General features: G+C 40.5%; 2 protein-coding genes across 15 annotated transcripts in view; one reads left to right on the top strand and one right to left on the bottom strand.

The window, feature by feature from the left end:
* Positions 1–12998: 12998 nt before the first annotated feature.
* The window catches only part of LOC114882194 (ryanodine receptor), a 32733-nt gene continuing 20535 nt past the window's right edge, over positions 12999–25196 (top strand). For 10 of the 14 annotated variants that reach the window (XM_029199104.2, XM_046286894.1, XM_046286873.1 and 7 more), the window contains exons 1-15: positions 12999–13310; positions 15657–16021; positions 20074–20178; positions 20655–20753; positions 21571–21585; positions 22133–22210; positions 22290–22365; positions 22446–22558; positions 22641–22840; positions 23052–23234; positions 23308–23479; positions 23852–24021; positions 24178–24302; positions 24380–24750; positions 24829–25160. In XM_029199104.2, the coding sequence (XP_029054937.2) occupies positions 15968–16021; positions 20074–20178; positions 20655–20753; positions 21571–21585; positions 22133–22210; positions 22290–22365; positions 22446–22558; positions 22641–22840; positions 23052–23234; positions 23308–23479; positions 23852–24021; positions 24178–24302; positions 24380–24750; positions 24829–25160 (2093 nt within the window). In that variant the 5' untranslated portion in view covers positions 12999–13310; positions 15657–15967. The remainder of the gene's footprint in view (positions 13311–15656; positions 16022–20073; positions 20179–20654; positions 20754–21570; positions 21586–22132; positions 22211–22289; positions 22366–22445; positions 22559–22640; positions 22841–23051; positions 23235–23307; positions 23480–23851; positions 24022–24177; positions 24303–24379; positions 24751–24828; positions 25161–25196) is intronic. The other 4 variants (XM_046286887.1, XM_029199106.2, XM_029199092.2 and 1 more) reach the window with 1 other exon arrangement.
* LOC123988089 (protamine-like) lies at positions 16837–18356 on the bottom strand. The gene is made up of 2 exons (XM_046286895.1): positions 17912–18356; positions 16837–17254 (listed from the first exon to the last, which is right to left on the bottom strand). Exons 1-2 carry the CDS (start codon positions 17950–17952, stop codon positions 16885–16887), a joined length of 411 nt encoding a protein of 136 aa, XP_046142851.1. The 5' UTR covers positions 17953–18356; the 3' UTR covers positions 16837–16884.

The raw sequence follows: 25196 nt of genomic DNA on the forward strand, positions 1-25196 counted from the left end.
GAACCGTTGAATCTCAAACGCTCGATAGTTACAGCTTCAGATAACGCTCTGTTGTAAGTTACAACGCGAACGTAGCTACGTGTGCTAGATATTCAGGGGAGGCGATAGCTAGATTGCGAGTGGAAAATTTAATCGCTATGACAGGGGTAGCTTTCAATAAACGGCTAATGAAAACGTAATAGCAAGCACCGTTTGCATTCGAGTCGATTCCAAGGGATTTGGAAATGTACAAATATCGAATTTCGACGTCCCGACCTGGTAACAAGCTTCGTTTTTAACACATTTCGTCCAAAAATTAGATTCCACTTTCATAAATGTCATAGATTCCGGAGCTCGTTGGACGGTCGTTAAGAAATCGAATTGACGAAGCGTGGCACGAAACCCCTGACGAATAAGAGACGACGGAATTTCATTTCGACGAATCGAAGGTATCGAGAAAAAGTCGGTTAACGTTAGCCGCAAAAAGCTGTACAATGATAATGGATGCTTCTTGCATGCCGGCGCACGCTGCGTTAGAATCGTGGTTGAACGAACGGATAGACGGGATGGATAGATGGATGAATAGATGGAAGGCTGGTTCGACGAATGTCCCTGCTATCGATTAGACGGAAGAGCTTTGGACCGTACAAGGAGAAAGTTGTAAGCTGATGAAGACAAATTGTAATCTTCTTATTTTTAACCCTGTCATCCGATCGCTTTCATACCTAATGAAAAACGAGTTATCAAAAATTCGATGTATTTGCCGCGCGAATATCTACGAACATCTACTTTGTATGGATGTGTTTTATTTTTATGTTCCACGGGCACGTACGTTCACGTGTCTGTTTTGTTTGCGATGAAAGAATACCGCGTGGCAAGAAAGACGTTTGGCTTGTGTCAGCAGATCTGGCAACGAACACAGACACTAGGAGAATAATTTTACTCGTAAAAAGAAAAAGGTTTTTGTTGCTTTTTCGGTGGAAATGAGTTCTCGGCGAATTAGTACGAAGAACGTGACGAATAAACTGGAGTGTGAACGAGTGTTAATAAAAGATTTAGATGTGTGATAAACTGTGTAAAGGGTGTCGCGTACCTGATGGTACAAGAGGAAAGGGAGCAGTAATTCTACACGAAAGAATTAACCAAAAATGTAGATAAAATTTTCGTTCTTTTATGTTGAGCAAAATGTAAATTTTCAGCGATTTTTAAAATTATTTAAAATGGAATAAAAATATGAATATCATATCGTAATAAAATATTGTATTACATGTACGATTTTTGGGGAGGAAAACAACAAGGAGTCCTTTTAAGTTAGTAACATTATCTTACTCCCTCGTAAAAACATTTCACAATTACGTGTAACGATACTCGTTACATATTTTACGAAGGTTATGTACGTTGTTCAAGAGGAAGAACCGCGATTCTACGTTTTATCGACGTTAGTAGCTATCTGTTGTAGAGAAAAATGATAGATTCCAACGTGGTGCTTACCCGAGAGGGTAGAGAAAGTACGGGTAATATGCGAGGTGAATACTTTCGAACGCAACGTGTAAAGAAAGTGTGCAAGTTGAAACAGAAACTCCTTTTGTGGATAGTCAATCTTGCTGGTTAATTAATCAAGTCTCGGTCAATGAACCGATTTGATGCAATTCAACCAGACATCCTCGTACGTCTTTCTACGCGTGAATTCTCGAAACTTCGGCAACTATCATCGTGAGAATATGCAGGCTCAAAATTGACGCGGTCATCGTAGGATGAATACGAGCATTTCGCGTTCCAGCGAATGGACACATCAAGATACACGTTACCAGGGCGTGCAAATTAAATCATGTTGCAACCTTCGTCCACGATGCATCGCATTAAATGCCGTAATAGTAGTTTAACAGCTCGTAATACCGGCGCTGTAGCGGGAGTTAAACGAAAATAACGTTGAACCCAAGGGGGATGAGGGTATCAGTTATCCGGTGGTAAACGCTTCGGAACGAACAAGGCTACTTCGTTTCGAGCCTACGAAATTTTTTACGACCGACCCACGTTCGGCTAAGAGCTCGTAATATCCCGAGACGAATCGTAAGCTTGTTTCTGGTACAATATGGGTTAAGAGGCGGCGAGCTAAACTTTGCGAAGCTTTGTTTCTGATTTATTCTCCTGGTATCCGTGGAATTACGCGTCGCTGTCTCTTCAGGATTTCGCTGTTGCCCCGGGGGCGCTCCTCGTAGATCCGTAACGCAACGCTTTTCCGCGAATAAATTTAATAAGCATCCCGTATCTGGCTCATGTAAATAAAATGTTTGATCGTAGCTTCCGGCCGGTGAAATTCCGATCACGGGAACTCGTTCGATTTGCAGGCGCCACGTTCGGTTTGCCCGGGGTTATTTTAGCACCGCGGACGGTCGAATCAAAATCGGGTTAAAAATGATCCGACAAGCAAAATACAGGAATTTACTTCTCGAAGCGATATTAGAAGTTTCGTTTCGTTTGAGAAACAGAGTAAACGAAATAATAGTTTGTACAAACAGGATGCTGCGATCGAGATCCCTGTAGGTGCATCTTCTTTTTCTTCTGCAGTAAATACTGACCCACTTTACGTAGCCGGTTAATCATGATTCAAGGAGGAAGCATTTTATGGAAATGTTCTGCTCGGCCAGCGAATAAAAGTATCGACGGTACCAGGAATTCTTGACTTCCTTTATGAAATTATAAATCCTCGAGACGTGCATTAATACCTCGCGGGAATCTCCGGATCTCGAGGACAAAGTCCGACAGAACGGTGTGCACGATGATAAGATCGTCACCCATGCTTCGGTACCTACTTACGTTCCCTTGAATGTGAAATGAAGTTAATTCCCTTTGGAACAGCCTGTTGGTTCGCACAAAATCTATAATATTCCGGAGCTTGCAAAGGATATTCTTCAAGCGAGGGGACAAATTAAACCATTTGATGCCGAGCTCATAGGAATTGTTACTTTTCAACTTCAAAGCGATATCAGTTTCCATTATTACACCCTTGCTTTTTGTTATTTTAATTCTTTAACGGTAATGAATGACCTTTTTAGCAGTGGATAAAAATTAAAAACACAGTGGTTCATATGGGTTACGGCTACCAAATTGGTGGGACATTCATGGTCACCTACTGGCACACAGTGGATTTCTCTATAGACGCCAGTGTCAATAAAGGGTTAACCCTTTGCGGTCCTCTATTTACTCGCAGCCACCCTATCGCGATACCACTCTGAGTATTTATTATTCTGAATTAACAGCCTATAGAGATACCAGAGATCCTTTAACGTTCGTTTTAAACGTTAAGTGGACAATTAGTTTCTTTATTAATGCAAAATAATTTGGACTAAAAAGATTAAAATTAAAACTGATATTCTCTTCTGGCAATGAAGAATTTACAGCTTAAAAGCTCACACGTTCTTGTCAAATATTAAACACAGCACAAAGTGGAAAATTTCTTTTGTCTCTTCATCCGCTTCAATTCCATTCTTCCAGCAATTCACTTGCCGTGTTAATATTCAACCTTATTCCCGTGGATTTGTACGTTAATTACACGAAACGCTGCTTGTAATTCCACGTTCGGCGAACGCGTAAATTAGCTCGTACGCGCGTTATTACCTCTCCTTCAATTAACGGGAACATCAGCGGAACAATGTTCGCAAGTTCTGAATTACAGACGACCCGGAGATGAACGTTAAAAAAAGAGCACTGTCCAAGTAAGAATATTCTTGTTTTTTCCCCTGCTATCCCTCTTTTTAGCAAATGCGTTTCGCTAATGAGTCGCAACCTTTCTCAGTGACGCGAAGCAGTCGCATAGGATCACTTCGGTACGTTTTAATCACGCACGAGAGCTTCGCGATGAACTATATTAGTCGGTCGTGTTCGTTCTGTCGTAAAAGCAACCGGATAATATGCTGCTCGGTTCCTTTTCAATATCCACGGATCGTAAATGAATTTACGATTTAACATGTCGTAATACGTAAGTTTACATCGCCGTTAAAAGCTCGAGTGACCCTTTGACCGGAAAAAACTCAGACCATTTCACTGACAAAGTAGTAGTCACGAAAATTTCTAGACCAACCACTAGATTTAATTAATTCCATACACCATTTCGTTTTAACCATTCACGATCGATGAACAATTTTCACGATTGCCACTATCAACGAGCGCATTTTCGCCGAACGATTCGTTTTTTTTTTGTTTTTTTTTTTCAGAACGTCGATTATACACCTGGCAATGAACGTTCCACAATGATTTGCTTATAACTGAAACAAATGTTTGTTCTCGTCCATTGATTACAATGGAGAGCAACGAAGATAAATGGAGCGGTAACAGAGCAACATTTGCTGATTTGAAATTTCAGATGATTTGAAATTTGTATTGAACAAACAGCGTATTTCGAAACGTAAAACATCACGGAATATATTTGCGGTGGTCGATCCTGAAACTTGCGACTTTCGAAAACTTTGTCTGCGTTCGAAAGCACACGAGTCTGTATATGTAACTTGTTACCTTGTGAAATTGAATCGTCGAGTAGATCGGAAAAATGTCGTTCATCTTCGAAAAGATTGTCTCGTGATACAACACGAGTTGTTTATATCGTCTTTGAGCGTTCGAAGAACGGAGAAAATTTCGCGAGACTGTTTGATCGATAACGAACGAATGGTTAAATCAACTGTAATGTTGTTACTTCATTAACCTACTTTCAGTATATTTCCACCATCATGCATTTACATTTTCCTTATCTGAATCTACGCAGTTCCCAGAGAAATGGTACGTTATTGAATACCAAATGGTTTGATTTTGAAAGGTGAACGATGACGTAAAATTATGGTAAAAATAATCTAGATCGAATCGTGCTTATTTCAATAAAAAATGAAAAAGAAAATGTTTCCTAACTTCTCCAGGACTAGGCGTCTACATTCATTTCGGTTCGAGTCATGAAAAAAAAAAAAAAAAAAAAAAAAAAATAGTAGGTTTCGTTGGTACTCGAGGATGTGAACGCGTAGCAACAGTGGGGTAAGCAAAAATTAGGGCAGGTCCGTGAGATTATTCGTGGAGAAGGAGCATCAGAGCGAATTGAAAACGTAGTGTATGCAGCCTGGCCGGGTTTCGTGGCATCAGCCTTGGCACACTGGAAACGGAGAAACTGGTGTCTGCACGAAAATTCCGCTTTGACTACAATGGCCCGAGGGTTAAGTACCGCGGGCGCAATGGACATCGTCGTTTCAGAACTCGGCCAGTTAACCCACCGCTCGAAGCTTTCGCTTTGCAAACGACCAAAGCAGAAAATCTACTTTCGCCAACTTTTCGATCTTTTCCCTATCCACTCTCTGCCTCCCCACCCATTCCACCTTTTGCTTTAAGTAAAGCGAACGATTTCATTTTTGAGACAACGCGAAATTCTGCCTCGAATCCTCTTTCTCGTCGTCCGGACAAGATTTCTTTACTGTCGAACAATCTGGGTCGAACTTTGTCGGAAAGCTTTCTCAACCGACGAAAAAACCATGAAATTTATTCCAATGTTCTAACCGCGTGTTCTTCTGCCGCGAATGTTGTTGTTACCAGATGAAAAAGAACGAGAACGAGATAGAATTTCGTTCGGTTTTACGATACTCGAAGGATTAAAACTATAGATTGCCGGGATGAAAAAGAACTAGCTGTTACAACTTTTACTTATTCCCTTTTGTCATGGAATCACACGAAGCAACGTTTAACCGAGCCGAATCGAAGAAAATTTCGAATCGACTCGCTCGAAACACGTAACACCGTTTTGTTCGATCGCGGAGAAGAAAATAATAGACAAAGGGAACCACGAAATATTATCGAAACAAATCAACTGCACGAAAGCTCGACAAGTTTGATCGACAATTTCAATGTTGATTCATTAAACGACAAAGTATGTTTAAATCTCGTGCACGTTCACACGAAATGTTATTCATGAAAATGATCCTTTCATGAATCGATCGAAACGATTGAAGCAATAATTTCGAAAATTACGAAGCAAGGTGTTGGTCGTTGAATTGTTCCACTTTTACGATGATATTAAAGGTTAATTACGTGGGATTTGTCAGCTGCGCGAATCGATCACGTCTGTAGATGTATAGTAACGTTTAATAATCTATTTATACCTCAGTTGGATATCATTTCATTTGTTCCTATCTTTTGTCGATTTTCGAATATTTCGTTATCAATCAGGTTTCAATTCTTATGAATCTTTAAACAATATACATAACTGCATGACATAAATTGTTTGTTCGTTAACAAAACACATACGTACATTCGATAAATGAAGAATGTTTTCCGTTAATCTGGCGTGGTTTAAATTTCATTAGCGTGCACGGTTTAATTATAAAGTTTTCTCGTTCGTTTGAATTACAAAACTTGTTGAAAACAGAAAATAAAGAACAAAAATTTCAAAAGAGAATAAGGAAAATTGATTGAACAGCTGTAAATTTTTATTCGCTCGAGGGCTTTCCGATTAAAAGCAAACCCGCGCCACGTTCAATTAGGTCAACAACCTTTTATGCTATTTATTAATTTTGTAATTTAATATCCATTCATTTTCTGACGCCAATTTTGTAGAAACGTACGGATAATTAACATCGTATACTGCCGTATGTGGGCGCACGTGTAATCGTAGGGTTAGTTTCTCTTTAAATAGATCGAATCGGAAGTGCAAATGAAAGTAAATACAAATGACGCGGTGACGTACCGCGAAGAAAATCGAATTCCAGATTTCGCATCCATATTTGAGTAAATTCTTGGCCTTAGTTTCTAAATGTACCATTTTCTATGCAAGTACCTTTTGAAATTTCTTTGTTAATATCGTTTCATTAAATAAGTTACGTTCGTGGAATAACACGCCCTTTCACAGTAATTGGAGTTGAAGAGAATCAAGACTGCGAATTGAGCGCAATCCTCTCAAATATTATTATTCACAACAGCGTTCGATGAAAACAAAGCATTCCAGATTCTCAGAATTCTCTATGACATGATCCAATTCTCCCTTTGATTGCAATGAACTCCTTTGTTTAGTATCAATATGTTAGCTCTCGATAATCGTGCTGTTTATTAAAGACGTTAATAATTCATCTTGTAATTTAACCTTTTAATTTACTATTACGAGATTGCTTATGTTATTTTCAATCGCTCGTATAAATTAAACTCACGGTAGCGTGAATTGAGGTGAAAATATTTGTACTTTGAAACGCGCAATAATTAGCATTGTTCCCGATCGAAAATGTAACCAAGCCAAAAGTAGTTTGAACGCGGCATGCAGAGTACTCTTATTATTCAATCGAACGAGCAAACCGGTGCCAAGACACCCAGTCCACCCTTAGAAACCTTTCTATCCGTACTCCCTATTTCTTTCTGGTCGTACAATAAATTTCTACGGCCACTTTTAAGCCGTCTTACAGAAAATTTTGCCTCGAATTATGACTGAAATTCCCTCGGAACATCGAACGCGACCGAATTTAATAGCAACGCTTTCGATGGAAACAAACAGGACGGATCAAAGAACATTTAACTCGAACACGTTTTAATTCAAAGTGATTAACAATGATTAATAGAAAAAAAGAATCGGTGAATCGAGTGCGGATAAAATTTAATTTCGTGGCAAGATCCTATGGACGGACGCAAACTGGCAATGAGGGAACGAAAGCGGAGAGATCTAAGAAGATAAAGGGCGTTTGGAGGGAAAGCGATGTTTAAATCGCGGTTAATAAAACCGCATGAATATTCAGTGACGGGGGTTGAATTGAAGTTCCCGTGGAATCGAAACAAAAAGGTCAGACGGATTTGCCGTTACAGGTGCGGCACCCTCTGGAAAATTGAACTTTCGAAATCCACCCAGATTATTCGTTTTTCCGCGTTCATTTTTGCTCCAACGTCGATTTTGAAATGGAAGTTCACCGATTAAAACTCCATCGTACACGAAAATCCGTTCAATTTCCCCTTTTTTCCTGTGTTTATAGTAGTATTACTCAATATGCAATGGTTGATAAATAAATTTTTATTACCGTTATCATTTCCAACTTTAATTTTGGAACTGATACAAGAAAAAAGAATTAAACAGTATACGGTATAAAAATGATAAATTCAAATGTAAATGACATTTGTAAATTTAATCATCCGTGAATAAATCGGTAAGGTATTAGAGATTTGTCGGGCATTAATATCGGAGTAAAACCGAAACAACAAGAATCCCTGTACGATCCCTTCAGGCAATTGCAGCGACAGCAGTAGACAACTGACAACAATTTCCATGCAAGTGTTTACGAGGCTGTTTATCAAGGAATTTTAAAAGCATTCAAGCATTCGTTTATCCGCCACTGTCTTGCAGTTTCGAGAAAATTTAACATCGTGCCAGTACTCGTTTCTGTTTCGCTCGACCTACGATTGGCCAGGAAGCTTTTAGCTGGGAAGCAAATGGATCAACGTCGAGTGGACGAGTCACGATCGACCCGAAAGAAGAATTCCTCGGTATCTTAGACATCGTCGATGGCTATCGTGAATTTCGATGCACGACGCGCCGTTTCGCTGCTTGCGAAACAAACACCGACGATTTACAAATACTTGGTGAATCTAAGGAGATCTCGCGAGCTTTCTCAAGCATCTCCCTTCTCCTTCTCTTGTCTCCTTAAACTTTTTCTTTACGTCAGGGATGATAATGGAACTGCACTTATCAAGTTTGCATCATTGCGTTCCAATAGCTATTCTCAGGAAGCTATAAGCCGGCCCAGCCGGATGTGACGGAAGCGAAGAGACGAATAACAATTTAATTGGACTTGCAGCCGTCTGGCAGTTTCTAAACTCACCTCTATTCGTAATTAGGCTTGCGGCCGGCGTTGGAAACCGTAGTTAAATAATTCAATTCGTCGTGTCTGCGTGTGGCCTAAGGGCTTCAGGATGTCTGCCACCTGGTGTAACGAAATTTCTAGCCTATCGGTAAGGCTGGTATTAAATAGCTGTTACAACATAAGTACGATCCATTGTACGATGGGTAACATGCTCGTAAATTATCGTGTCTACGTCTGTTGGATCGAATGCGTTGCGCGTCAACGACAACGATAAAACTGCTCCGCGAATCCCCTGAAGATAATGGTGTTTCCATTTCCATGTAACAAGATGATTAACATTTCATTCGAGGGGACAGAGCCGCGTTTCAGTCGCGGGTTTGAATTCGTGCAATATATTCGATGATAGGTAGCCTCTGGTTGAACAGCTTATTTTCGTCATCCTTTATCGCGAAACACGATAAATTAGTTATTATCCTGCTTGTTTCTATTCATAAGCAAACCTTCCATATGCAACTGAAGTCACATGTAATTGTACAGATCTAACGACGAATGTAACAAACAGAAATAATCGGCTGGAGTCATAACCCAAGCGCATAGACAAAAGCATTTTGACAAATTTATATGCTAATCCCGTGCGGTTGACGAGTCCGAGATTAACTTTGTACTTCAGTTAGCAGTTGCCAGCCACGATTCTATTTTCTCCGGTTGCCCGACAAAGTCCGCTTGCCACTTCATTTACGGACGCACAGAAATCACGCGAACATTATTCCACCGGGTCAAAAGTTCAGCGCAGATTGGGCAAATTTGATTCGTGGCTTGTCGGTTACTGGCTACGTGTCGAACTACCGGGTCAAAGAAATTTTTCCCCCCTAAAGTTTCCTTCGTTTCATTGTTACCCTGCGCGATTCCACTGCTCGCGACAGCCCGAACCTCCCCCGACAGGATGTCTAATTGAATTCTAATCGAATACGAAATTTAGTTGTAAGTTTTACGCTTCTAAAATAAATTTCAATTTCAAATCACATCAGAGATTTAAAATTGGAGACACGATGCTAAAACTGGTTAGAAAGTTTTAAAATACATTTCTAAATACAAACGTAGGAAAACGAAACCGAAACGTGTAAGAAAAATTTCAAGAGAAACTGATGTTGAAGGTGCAACATTAAATCCTTCGATTATCCCCTGCATAAATCGCAATTATTCGAGTCATCATCGTTTTATTTGATCAAAGAATATTTTAGTCGAAAATTTGAACCACAATTCCGATGACGCGATATCACAACGTCGAATTGTTTTATAAACAATTCTGTACGCGTTTTAACCAGTTCGGAAACAATGATTCGTTCCGGGCGAGGGAAACGCACAGAATTCTCTGTGATGACTGTAAATTTCATTTTTTTTCCCCTCAGCTACTTTTATTTTTTATTCTGTATGTTCGTTTCAGCGTAAATACTGCAGCGGGATCGTTAACAATAACGCGTTGAAATATTAACTTTCACGAGGGGTAAACACTTGGCGCGTTGCTTGCGGAATATTAATTTAGCAAAAAAACATGGAAATACACAACGATAGTTTCGTGCGGTCGCGTACATCACGGCAAAGTGAATTGCACAATTTATACGTTTCTCGTCTATTCATTTCCATTTTTATCGGGTCACGCCGACCGTCCGGTTTTCTTCGCTCGCCAGGCGCAATTAATGAACCGCGGTGGAGGGTGGCGTTACCGTCAGACGCCGATGAGGAATACTTTATTCATAAGGTAAAATCAGAGGGTTGTTTAAGCGACTCTCGGTCTAAAGAACACTCGTATAGTTCGAACCAGATATTACAATCCTTGTTTAACCCTTTGTGGGCTACTGATCGTACGAAAATCGTTCTTCAAAAAATTGAAATATTTAATTTTAGTCGAGGCACAGTAGCATGCGGATGTATCACTATTTTTTTAAGCCTATCCTACATCTACGTATTTCCACCCGAAAACACTAAAGCAAACATAGAAAAACTCTGTAAACAGAATGTGAAAGCTATTTGGAAAAGTTGATTTAAAAACATTTTAATAAAGCATCGTGTTTTCCGTTTTCCATTGATAATGCAGAACAAATAAACGCTCGTAAGCAAGAAAGGAAAAATGTAGAACATTTTGTAAATATGTACAAAAAATTCAAACATCAAAAAAATGTATTGCGTTTGCTTTAAGTTTCATGGGCCGACACGGTGTCCCAAATTTTTCTGCTTACCATTCGACGATTTTTGTACAGCGTTAGAATAAGAAAAATTTGATATCGTCCAACTGGATACGATGCAACGGAATATTTCCAGCGATCGAGTATAAAAGAAGCGAGGTTTTAATTTCAAATTTCTACCCTTAGCTGTTCGCGTTCGTATATAAATGATGCAATTGCCTTCGGTGCAGACGGGTGAAAATAAATTACGTTCCCCGGGCAGAATCCACCGCGTACAGGTTGGAACGATCGTGCAAATTTATTTGCGCAAAGAAGAAGGAAAGAGTGAGCCGACCGTCCTTCCCTCGTTTCGAAAAGGCCCGGCAATAAAGGGATCACTCGGGTCAGGTTAAGACGATTTATCGTCTACGTAAGTTTGCCATATTCGATAAAAAAGCCACCGTGTATCTGCTGCTACGCGTTACGAAGAAGGGTATGTGGACGGATTGGGAACAGATAAAGTCAATAATTCCTCGGGTTTGACGCCTGGATTATTGCCGGAGTCGCAGAAGACCGAGGACTCTAAGGCCATCCATTTGTCAAGGATCTTTTACGATTGAACTGTTTTATTTTGAGTCAACGAAATTTGGAATTTCTTTCGTTTAAGCTGCAATTTTTACCCTTCAAATACCGATTCACTCAAACGTGCGCCATTATTAGAGACTCGTGTTTACGATGCTTTATGATTTAATAAAGCTCAAAAATAAGGCTTGCTTATAATTCCGGAATACTTTGATTAAACACAACAAAGTGGAGAAGCAATCGAATTCATTTTCCAGTACAATACTGGGGAGAATAGCTCGCACCGCTCTAATGAATTTCATTTCACACGAAATTTCTATTATAGAAATATGCGTTAATACAGCTCGTTCCCTTTCTATGTAGAATTTATCGTATCAAATTTGATTTGCAAGGAATTCTTATTGATGATATTTGAATTTCCGTAGGAATCAAGTAATTACCGTAACAGAAATAATGAAATAGGTTTGCAGAGAAAGTTAATTAGTAGTATATAACATTACGTTAACTCGCAATCTAGCGTAAACGTAATCGCAAATTTGTTTCAAGAATTTTATTCTGCTTTATTACCTGTAGATACAAGATATCAGCAGTCGAGAATTTTCCACCCTTAGGGTGCTGTAGAGCACCCTTACCATTTTCGTGTCACACCCTGTTATACCAACTACGACTGGTTTCCCACCACAGCGCTTTCAGTGGTAGGAATTAAAATAGGAAAAGGTTATTATTATGCCAAAGAGGAGCTTACACTCCGTCGGTGGTGTAACCCGAAGGATTGCCTCTCGGAAAATGTCGCGGGCGACCACTACTGGTTTTCCTTGGACGTTTCGACTAAATTTCCAACCTGGCATAGAAGAATTTGGCAAACGGTAGTAGCAGCGGGCGAATAATGAAGCTATAAACCATGTTCGATGAAACCTGAGAATGTAACTTCAGCTTGTGCCCATTTGTTCGATAGGAAAAAATTAAACAAATAAATGCACCTCTATCAAAATTCTCAAATAAAATTGAAAAAGATTTAGGGCTCGAGTGTGCTTGAACTACATAATCACTTGCAAAAGGCAGTTTCGAATATCCATTGCTACTCAGATTCTCATTAGCTTCCCGTTTCAACTTTGACCCAATTGTGAGAATATTCAATGTCTTGAGCAGGCAAATCCCCCGTTTGTATTGTACACTCTGACGCAAAGGGTTTATTTTTCAAAGTAAATAACTACATAGGTAATTAAAAGATCTACTACTTGGGTGTATAACGTTATTCCAACGATATTACATTCCATCGAAGGGTGATTTTAACCCCCTTACGGAATGAAATTCTCTACGTTCTGAAATCGTTCTGTCACTTTCTGACAATTCCCTCGAGGGGACATTAACGACGCGTTTTGCGTACATCGCGGAGAAAAAGCGACTGGTCGCGTGAGGAGAGCCAACGCGGGTTCGGCTCGAGGCTGAAAATAGCCGCGTAGAGCCGCTCGCTCGCTCGTTCCATTCCGCTCAGAACCGCTCGAGCTTCGATACGACTTTCGTCGGAGGGGCCCGACCGTCGACGAGGAACCGGAGGATCCAGCCACCCCGAAGGGCTGATACGACCCCTCTCGTTCGATCCAACTCGATCCCGTAAATCAAATTCGAAGAGTGTGTGCAACGTGTACGCGAAGTGAAGAAAAGTTTCTTTTTCTATACGAGGTGAATTTCAAATCCAGTTCGTTTCCTTCGACACGATTTTTTTTTTCCGGTCACAAGATAGTGAAGCAAAGAAGTGACTGAGAAATCGTGAAGTTCGAAGGTAATGCAGTGTGTGTTACCGGTTGCATTGCGGACACTCGGGAGACCAATCGACCTCGATGCATTTGCATACGATACGTATACGCGAGAGTGTGTGCGCGCGTTCGAGCGTACGGGTGGGCGCGATACGCTCTGCAGGGAGGTTTCTCGAAAGTTTGTGGTAGTTAACGCGTTGATTACCATGTTTTAATTAAATCAAGTAATTAAAAAGGAAAGAAGATTCTAAATGGCCACCATAATTAAATTGCCAATTGAATAATAAAGATTAAAACATTGAATTCTTAATGTATCTCTTGAAACGTACACATGTACATTGCAAAAGTAATGTTACTTTTTTTATATACACGACTATTTTTACTATGGCAATCAACGTGTCGATTACGAACCCGTCTCAAGCATTTTGACCCAGAAGTGCAACGTTATTCGATCGTGCAGATCGATCCAACGATAATAAGTACATCTCCGTTCGCGTTTACGATTCTCCACGGACTTGTCAGTGTATTCTGGCAGCGAGTTTTGCAAAATTGCGAAACCCTCGTTCCGAAACGAACATATTCACGCGACTTCGTCCCAATGACAAAGTGTATTTTCTCGCTGCTGCCCGTGAGAATTGTCAGAGGAAATATTTGACCGTTGATCAGTTGCCAGTCGCGTATCCATCCAATCGACCGTACGACTTCGTCTAGGCTCGAAATCTCACGAGTCGGTTTCGATTTATCAAAAATCCTCGATCGAGACGATCGTTCCCGATATCCTTAACCTTCGATTAACGCGTTACAGTTTCTAATTCTAGTAGAAGCACGGCCAAGCGCACACGACGACTTCGTCGGGTGGTAAATGCATCTATTTCTGCCCCGTTGCTGGAAATAGATACCAGAATGAAATAGGTCCGGATCGGTGTGCGTTTGTTCACGTCGACGAACGTTTACGTTGACAACGATATTATTTAATTAGTCGATTAACGCTCGAACGGCATTCGTTCTTGGATATCGATCGAAATGAACTACTTGTGTCGGATGTTAAAGAGAACAATTGTCTCCTTGCACTCGTTAGAACGTACTTCTCCAACTTAAATCGCGGCTAAGAAATAACTAGTTCATTGAGTCGTGTTTTAATGAGTTAAATTACTCCGGAAGTAACGTGGGAGATGACCGGCTGCTCGGAACTATTTTTACTTAAACCCATCGAGCGTTGGATTGTACATCTAAATATACGAGTTTCCAAGCTCTCGAGGCTTTCTCACTTTAATTGACGCACGTTCACGCATCGCGACAATCGTTACGGAAATAGGAAAACCGATAAATGCTTCGTAAACGATCGCTAACAATAATCACATTGGCCATGTTAATTTTGTACCTGGTAGCAATTTTGCCTTGTTTATACGATGCAATCGGGAATCCGATTTCTATCGTGATTTCTATCAAACGTTTCAAAACACAAGGAACGTTCACGATTCTAGGTCACCGTAATTACTTTTCTCAATTTCGCGTTCAGCTAAATTACGGCAAGATTTAAACAGATTGTCCTTTTCCATTGGAACAAGTTCTTTATTTCTTTCACAGCATCCCGTAATCGATTCTCGAAACGCTTCGAACAATACTGGATATCATTCAAAGTGGTGAAATATTATAATTGTCTTGAGAACTCTTGAAATCGTTCATAGTGATTCAATTTATTACTGAAAATATGAGAAATATCAGATATTTCACATTATTTAATTTCTTTATTTGAAAGTTGTCGGGAACCTTGAAATCTTCAAACTTCTCTACCTGGGAAGTTTCTCAAGATGATTTTTACTTCTAAGCGTAGATGCAACGTAATATCGATGAGTAAGAACGTGTAATTGGACTAAAAATATATCGTGAAACGGAGATCGTCGTAAAAGTGATGAAAGTGCTCTTTCAATTTCGATGCTGCCATGTCATCTCCGAACTCATCGATCTTCTTGAGATTTCACCCTAGCCCAGATTCTCCAAGGTCCTGCCGTTATTTGGCGCAATTCGAAGCGCACAAGCAATTGGAATCGTTCGATCCTTCGGCATAGTAAAAAAATACATCGTGTAACAGGGTAGGTCGCGCGTAAATGCTCATCAAATGGATTTGATATTACTACCCCATTTTCTGATTGATCGTTCTCCAAACCATACGAGATTTTGTCCCACCCCAAAATTTCTAAGACCCTAATATCACGCGAAGCAATTCGGAGTAACCGAAGTGACCAGAATCGCTTAATTGCCAGTATCGTAATAAAAACAATGCAGAAGGGGGTGGTCGGAGCGTATCGCGTCCGTAACGACGGAATTTCGAGCATGCGGAATTTGATTGAAGTAAAGGTGCGCTTGCGCAGGGTCTGTCGAGGGCGCGAGGCAACCACCAGCAAGTAGTAGTGGTTGATCATTGCTGCACCACCGGAGGTTAGGAAGTCGTCGGCACCCCGTGGTCGTCGTCGTCGTCGTCGTCGTCGTCGTCGTAGTTGTGCTCGTGGTTTTGCACGGGGCTAACAGTGTCACCGGAGGGAGAAACATGTTGAATCGTGACTGTGTGTGACCATCTGCGACCCCATTGACTACGAGAATAGGGGCAAAGATCAGAAGAGAAAATTGCAAGAGGAAGGTGGTGAACGAGCTCGTCGAGGTTACGTGAAAACGTACCGACGGCATGGCTGACAGTGAGGGTGGATCCGAGCAGGATGACGTATCATTCCTTCGCACGGTGAGTCTCGATTGAAATCTACCCTTATCATTTATTGATATTCCAGAAGGCATCTTCTGCTGCGCACTTGGATTCCCTATGAACGCTGATCCGTCGAGGATTACCAGAACTCTATGAATACTAAATAAAGTGGAAATCGTGAGATAGTTTCGTCGCGCGCATACAAGCTCGCTCTATCACGTGGGAGCGTCGAAAAGCGCGGGCCTTTCATAAGAAGGATAATCAAAGTTATCTGATAACAAGCCCATCTAAGCCCGTATGAAAATATAGTTCAAGTTTAACACGTTCGAATAAATCCATTTTTAATCGATGTTTTGTGACGGGAATGTTTATGGTGATGTCGTCATCGTCGCTTGTAAGACTCGTAGTCTTGCATGAAATCGCGATTTTCCGTAGCAAAGGACGAGTAACAAAGGGTAGAGGAATTCAATGAATCGTGGAAGCACTTAAAGTTCTCCCACCGAACGACCTTGACCTCGTTCCCGACCCGCAAGGATCAAGCGGGTAGCATAGTGACCGAGAGGGTAACTGCAGCCTTGAGCTTCCGTAAGCTGCACGCGCTCGATGCTCGCGACTCTTCCATACCTACCCCCTAATAAAAATACATCTATGATGCACGCAGTCCTCTCTCTTATCGGAATCGTTTACAAGCTGACACACGCGTGTGTCCATCGATTTTTTCTTTCCTTTCCTCATTGTTCTGCTAACAACAGAACCGTCTATATTTTCCTCGATGAAATACAAATTTGTTTACCGCTTAAATAAAAAGGGAGATACACGGTCGTACAGGACGAAGGTTTCAGAACTGTGACCTTTGAATTTTCTTTGATGTTTCTATCGTTTCTGGATAAATACAGGACTTGTTAACACTTTCTTCCGTGTCTCGAACGTCGTCGTTTCACTCTCTCCGCGATTTTGATATATTTCTGTTTGTCGCATTCACTTAGCGCGCACCATTTCTTGCCTGCTTCTCGAGCCACTTGCGTTACGCGTTTCCCGTGGCTTTTGAACCACATTTCTAAGTAAAAGATGAGGAAAGGATTGGACGACAGAACCAATCGTCTTCTACGTCTTCGTTTGGGCTTGCAGATGCACTTCTTCCTCTTGCGACTTCTCTTCCTCCTCCTCCTCCTTCGGGGTCCGCACCCTCTGAATTTCGGACGGCATTTTTCGCTCACTTCGCCGTCCATTTCGGGGCTAACTTCCTGTTGAGTATCCTGTGGCATTGGTTTGCTAAAGTGTCAAATTATGAATTCGTAAAACTTAAAATTGTTAAGAAGTTAGACCCTTATTCATTCTTAAGGAGATAGTTCAAGAAAATTAATTTGTAACCAAGGGTAGGATAGCTTTTCGAGGAGTATATTTTTTTATTCTAAGAAAAGAATGGTAAAAACTCCAAGGTCTCCGAGAAAATTATTGTGCCACGAAGAAATACTTCAGCAATGAACAACAACCACGAAGAGTGACAAAGAAAATTGCACGTTAATGAAATTACACGATATCATGTATCTCTGTTCCTACTTTCGGTTACAAGGTGTTAAACCAGCATAAACTGTATTCGTGACTTGGAAAAATTATGCTCTATCGATCCTTTCTCGAATTTCCTGCTGTTCTTAGACGGAATGCAAAATGTTAAGAGAAAAAATATACAACGTGCTTGTACGTCATGTCTTCCCTAGAGAGATGAACAGTGAGCCACGAATCGATTATGCAGGGTTAAACTCGACCATATGGCACACGTCGATTCGTTGTTCACGAAATCGTGACTCGATAGACTTCGATCCAAAGCGATTTGATTAAAAGTTAAGCGGTCGCTTTGGTCTGCTACGACAATGTTACGTTTTCGTGTGACATTTAAGAACAATGGTTATCGGATTTCATGAACCTTACCTGTCTTCGTTGAGGTTTTCATAATCGTATGTATTTTCCATAATCCAGTGGCTGTGATTTGAGGGTGAGTTTCACTTGAAAATTTAATGTATATGTCTGAAATTTAGATTGCCTAAATGGCGGAAAACATTTGAAGTTTTCCTCGATCAACTTCACTTGATAGAAAATTCTCATTACGTCGATTGGAATCAATATCGATATGAATACATCAAATTTCAGTCCTTAAGAATAAACGACGCGAAAAAAAAATAATTTTCCAATTGTTCCAACTGCACCGGTTTTAATCTCAAAAGCTCGCGTATCAAAGGCCATTAGTAGATGTAACTGTTTCCAGTTCGACTACAAAGATATTCGAGTGTACGAACGTAGGCAAAACACCTCGAGGGAGATAAAGAAGGGGTAGAGAAATTGTGTCGATGGTTCACTGCTCTATAATGATCATTAATTAAGTCAACAACCGTTGGCATCGTGCGACGCCACTCAAAATTACCCTCCACTTTCGTGTAGCACTTGCACTCGTTTCACTCGAGCAGCGAGCATTACGAAGACGGTAATTAAAAATAACAATTAATTGCTCATTCGGATGAGGCGCGTCGTGTTTCTTTGCCACGTTGCTTCTCGTCGTTCTTCTTTAATGAGCGTGATGGCAGTTAATTTTAGCGATCGACGTTGCATTGTCTCGTATGATCAATACTAGCCTGTATAGGAACGGCTCTTTATTAAAGATTTTATGTCGAAAAGCAGCCTTTTAAGCCAATAGCGTTGCGAGCTCGCGAGTGCTTACAGGTAATCGCGAGTGCTAAAGGGTGTCTTGTAATTGGTGACACGAGCTGATGTTAGATTTCTCTTTTAACACTTGGACAACTATATGATTCTTTTAATCAACGCTTCTGGTTTTACCCATCGCGAAGTATGTACCATTTAATATTGTAAGAATAATGATAGAAAAATTCACGTACGAAAGTCACAATGATAAAAGAGTTAATAGATGAATATTGTATACTAGAAGATTACTACAAATCTATCTGGTATATTATTACACATTTTGGCAACCGGCATTATTAAAACAATTAATGGAACGCGAGGTACGTGTCAGTAGTAGCGAAAGTGTTAAGAAGCTTATGCAACATGAAACAGTAACTTTGCGTGCGATTGATTAATCTGTTACAAATGACATTTATAAAAACATCCAATTATAAAATCAAGCAACAAATGTAGCATGGCGCATAAGAATACGTATAGCACGTTATACTCGATCGAGAGAGTCGACAGTTATTAAGTAATTTTTCTAGATGTTTTGGTGTGACAGTAATGCAAACGTAAATGGCACACAGATACATTTTCGTACAACCCGGTACCATGTTATGTTAATTCAGCGTCGAACAGTGCGCTACTTATACGTCAGCCGTACATTTAGGAAGGAACACGCATGCAACGCGACAAGTATGCAAAAATAATAGAACAGAACGGTCGTTTCGCGATGCTATGCTGGCGTGAATTGTAAATTAAGAAAAATGACACGGAATTTCGTGCGATACGCGACACGACAGGTAGCAACGATAGAAATAACCTTGTTACGTTACGCCGTTCTCCATCGATTCTAATCACACTTACACGATCGTGTAATCGCGTTAACCCTCTTGTACCAGATTATATCAACGGCATGACGAAACAAATCAAAGTTAAATTATCATTTAGATTCCTACAGATTGTTGAATAATCGCTCGGTTAACAGGTTGAGATATTATTTCGAACAATCGCGCGATGACGAACACGAAAGGGAGATGACTCATCCATGGCCGAAGTTTTAAATTGTCTCTTAAGTAATATTCAACATCTGCGTAGTAAAAACAATAGCTTGTACGAAATGTTCGAAAGCGTTTCCTGGTATGCTTCTGTGAACATGGTTCGAGCATTCCTCAGACGATCCAAATCGGTTCTGGCAGCGTGCGTAACATCTGCTCTTTGGCTCATGTCGTATTTCAAAGTTTCGCGAAGGTCCTCGTGTTTCCAACGCATCAATGAAACGTTTTTTCAATGTAACCTCATTTCACACCTCCTATACTTCGTTTTATGAAAAATCTGAGACTGATCAGCTGTTCTGGGGAACAGAAGAAATTGTAATGCAAGGAAGAAACTGAAGTTTGAAATTGAAATTTTAGGAGGATATGGTGTGTCTATCCTGCACAGCAACTGGTGAAAGAGTTTGCCTCGCAGCCGAGGGTTTTGGTAATCGACACTGCTTTCTCGAAAACATCGCAGACAAGGTATTCCCTCCCAAATAATTTAGGGAACATATTTATAATTTACCCCTAGTAGGCAAATTTTACTTTTCTCTGAATTTTCATCTTTATCGACAAAAGTCTTGAATTTGTATAATATACAGAAACTTTCATAAGTAGATCAACATTTTTTTTCTGATTTTTTAGAAGCTTTAAAACAATGAAACGACCCAATTTGCCTACAGAAAATTAGCACTTTGAGTGGCACGTTAAATGAATTGAAGCCTTCACTGAACAGTAATGTATTCCGCAGTTAACTGTAGATACTTTGAAAGTACTTTGTAGAGCAATTTATAATTAGATAGTTTCTTATAAAAGGAATAACTGATCTTTGTGAAAATTTCTGTGTCACCTGTGTATGGGTGACACGACACTCAAACTGTTAAAGCAAACAAATAGAAAAGTTGCAAAGTTCATTCGAAGAAGTAATTTTAATTTCGAACTTTTGCTTGCGGTTGTAGAATATTCCACCGGATCTGTCGCAATGCGTATTCGTAATAGAACAGGCTCTCTCGGTGAGAGCTTTGCAAGAATTGGTTACTGCTGCTGGTTCCGAGACGGTAACGTACCATCCCTTTATTAATTTACATCGTACAAAATATTCTCATCGAACTCCACGTTAACATCGGTAAATGAAAGCTTCGTGAAACGATTCTACGACTCTTTTTGTCTATCGATACTGCGTGCTTTTTTTCCTGTGCAAACGTTCTCGTCTTATTTTACATGTATTTTTTTAACACGATCACAGTATTTTCGTTAACGCGTTACGGATCAGACTCTTCTCCTCTGCATCGTGCGTGAATCGATCGTTCGACTGCATACGAGTGGGCCATAAAGTTTGTCTGTTTTCATGTATCGAATGCACAAAAGCTGTCCTCTTTTTCTTTGTACATACAAACGTGTATCCACTAAAACTGAACGATGCACTTAGAAAGTAGATACTCGCGGTTTTTCACCTATCTGTTCGCTGCTGAACAGTTTTACGTTTGACTTTTTTTTTCTATGGAGATAAAGATACAGAAAGAAAGAATTTTCTGAATGCATCCGCACGCACCTTTGTCCAAATAATTGTGGCATGCGTCCATGTAGTCGTGTAACAAAATCAAGCAAATTGTCTTTTCGTTTATTCGTTATTGTCTTCGTCCCCTTATGTTGTCCGATTTTCGTTCTTTTTCTCTTTTTGGTTGCGCATTAAAGCGTCGCAAACCGAAAATCATCTACGAATCACACTCGACCTATTCTCGAAAGACATCGTAGACGTGTTTGTCATTTTACTATCATTCTATCTTCTTACTCTACTCTACTCTACTCTACTCTACTCTACGTATTCGTGTTTCGGAAGAAGAAGATTTACAACTCTTATGTTTCTGTTTCCAGCAGCAAGAAAATGTAGTAAGTATACCTTTCGTTATCACTTCAGGACACCGTTTATGTTCATGCTTCTGGGGTAACTTCGTTTGCTCTCCATTCTTCTTTATTTCTTTACTATGTTTCTGTTCTGTTGCGCTTTTTACTCTAATTGACACACACTTGCTTGTATTTGTATGACACCACCACTTCGTTCAATTAACCCCCTGCGAGGGTAACCGAGTATCTGGATACACATTGAAGCTTCAATTGCCTGGTTACAGGATCGTAGTAGCAGTAATAATTTTAATTGAAAACGGGTACCCAGATACACAGTTGCACACCCAAAATTAACGAATAACACGTTCGTTTTATATGTTAAATCTTTGTGAACGAACATACGAGCATGCAACATCCGTCTGTTATTATATGTATATTCGTTGGCAATCGTAGTTTATGGCCTCCTCTTATCGGTATGCTTGTTCACCTTGTTTTATTTATCTTTCATCTTAATCGGTTTTAGATGTACAAGTACGTCAGGCCTAATATAGACTCGTCACAATTTTTCTACAACGTCTGTTCATGATTTTAGGGAAAGGGCACTGGATCCGGGCACAGAACGTTGTTATACGGTAACGCTATTCTGTTGAGGCATCAGAATAGCGATATGGTAAGTAATTAGCTCTTATTTAAAAATGTCTATCAACGTGTTTCTACAAGCCCGAATAACTCGTTACACCCCCTCACAGTATTTGGCTTGTTTATCGACCAGCTCTTCCAACGACAAGTTGGCTTTCGACGTGGGTCTACAACAGCATTCTCAAGGTTTGACGAAGAGATACAATTTAATTAGAACTAATCCCCAATTGACTGCGATGATTTCACGTGTACGATAAATTTGTTAGGGGAGGCTTGTTGGTGGACGGTGCATCCGGCATCGAAACAGAGATCCGAGGGTGAGAAGGTTCGAGTCGGTGATGATCTTATTTTAGTGTCAGTAGCTACTGAAAGATATTTGGTAAGCATATTTTGTGGTTGACGTAAACAATAATTGGATATCACTTTGCTAATCGATCGACGACGTGTCGATGTTTCTTCAGCACACCACGAAAGAGAACGATTTATCGGTGGTGAACGCCTCGTTTCACGTGACACATTGGTCGGTTCAACCTTACGGTACTGGAATTAGTCGAATGAAATATGTTGGTTACGTGTTCGGTGGTGATGTGCTGCGATTTTTCCACGGCGGCGACGAATGCCTCACAATACCGTCTACGTGGAGTACGGCGCCAAGTCAAAAGTAAATTTTACCTCGATCATTTTAACCCTCTGACCGTAAAAATTCGAATCCTCCTTCTTTCCTATCTTTTTAAGGGATTTTCTTTTAAACCGTGCGAAAATCATGAGTCACTTCCCTCCAGTAAAGAAATAATCGTTTTTACCGATAATTCGATTAGTATGAGCTCGAATGGCTCAGCAAGGGCTTCAGGTATTTAATGCGCTGTTTACAGTATAGTGATCTACGAGGGTGGCAGTGTAATGAGTCAGGCACGATCATTATGGAGGCTGGAATTAGCTAGAACGAAATGGGCAGGTGGATTCATCAATTGGTTGCATCCGATGAGGATCAGACACTTGACCACGGGACGTTACCTTGGGGTGAAAGAAAACAATGAACTCTACCTGGTCGATAGGTGAGCACTTGTTGTTAGGAAAGTTCAAAGGTCGCGTTGAACGTGACAATAATTTGACGTAATGAATTCAAAGGAACGAGGGGACGATAGAGACGTCGACGTTTTGGTTACGACAAGAAAAAGATGACCAGAAGATCATTCTCGAGGACAAGGATCTCGAAGTTATCGGTATGCCGATTATCAAATACGGTGACTCGACTGTTATTATGCAACATGCCACTACTTGTCTCTGGGTCTCGTACAAGGTGAATATGAAGATACCTTTGTAATTTATTCATTTTGTATTCGATACTTCAACGTGGGAATGAGAAATTTATTTCAAAATGTTTTGTTGCAAATTTGACAATTTACAAATTACTGGCTCGTGTTTAGAAGACACACAAATATCAGGTATTCGTGGCTCTGATAAGTAGTTTTCTAACTTATCATTCTACTCCATTTCTATGTAGTGTAATAATTGCAATTTGGAAATTAGTAATTTTGCTGACCTCTCAAATGTAAATCTATCAGTAGGCTCCATTTACGTAGTCGCTAAAATGGTACCTATCAGTTGTCGTTGAAATGACAAAGATTGTAAGGTTCATAATTTATCAAATTCTATCTTAACGTTCACGTAGTCGTACGAGACGAAGAAAAAGGGCGTGGGTAAAGTAGAAGAGAAACAAGCGGTCCTGCACGAGGAAGGAAAAATGGACGACGGTTTGGACTTCTCTCGTTCTCAAGAGGAAGAATCTCGTACGGCTCGTGTCATCCGAAAGTGTAGCAGCTTGTTCACTCAGTTTATCACGTGAGTGTCTATCAATAAATCCTAACGGATTCGTTCACATTAAAATATGGGATTAAAAATGGTAGAGGCTTGGATGGAACCGTACAGAGCCGTTACAAACCGAATGATAAATTAACGTGGACAAGCAGATCGCTAAAAGGACCGAATATGTTTTAGAGGCCTAGAGACGCTGCAAGTAGATAGAAGAGCGTCTATGTTCTTCCAAAATGTGAATCTGAACGAAATGGTGATGTGTCTGGAAGACTTGATTAATTATTTTGCTCAGCCTGAAGACGACATGGGTAAGCAACTCGTTCAAGCTGCTCGATGTAGAACAAATGAACGTTTAATTAACGAACACCTGATACCTATGTTACAGAACACGAGGAAAAACAAAACAGATTCCGTGCTCTGAGAAATCGTCAGGATCTGTTCCAAGAGGAAGGCATACTGAATCTGATCCTGGAGGCCATCGACAAGATTAACGTCATCACGTCGCAAGGTTTTCTGGTGGCGCTTTCGGGGGACGAGAGCGGTCAAGCATGGGACCAAATATCCGGATACTTGTATCAATTATTGGCAGCTATCATCAAAGGAAACCACACCAACTGCGCGCAATTCGCTAACAGCAATCGACTGAACTGGCTGTTTAGTCGATTGGGCTCGCAAGCTTCCAGCGAGGGCACCGGAATGTTGGATGTGCTTCACTGTGTGCTTATCGATTCGCCTGAAGCTTTAAACATGATGAGAGTGAGCATACTAATATCCCAGGTTCTTCGAAATTTCATTTAAAAAAAATATTCTTAACGATATGCTTTGTCTTCCTAGGACGAACACATTAAAGTCATCATCTCCTTGCTTGAGAAACACGGGAGGGACCCAAAAGTCTTGGACGTCCTCTGCTCACTTTGCGTGGGTAATGGCGTGGCAGTTCGTTCGTCGCAAAACAACATCTGTGATTTCTTGCTACCTGGGAAGAATCTTCTGCTTCAAACACAGCTGGTCGATCACGTCGCCAGTATCAGGCCGAATATATTCGTCGGTAGAGTCGAAGGTTCGGCCCTTTATCAGAAATGGTACTTCGAAGTTACCGTCGATCACATCGAGCAAACGACACACATGATGCCTCACTTGAGGATCGGTTGGGCGAACACTGCGGGGTACGACGACTCGTAATACATTTCTTCAAAACGATT

This window comes from Osmia bicornis, chromosome 1 (assembly GCF_907164935.1).
Source record: "Osmia bicornis bicornis chromosome 1, iOsmBic2.1, whole genome shotgun sequence".
Lineage (NCBI taxonomy): Eukaryota > Metazoa > Arthropoda > Insecta > Hymenoptera > Megachilidae > Osmia > Osmia bicornis.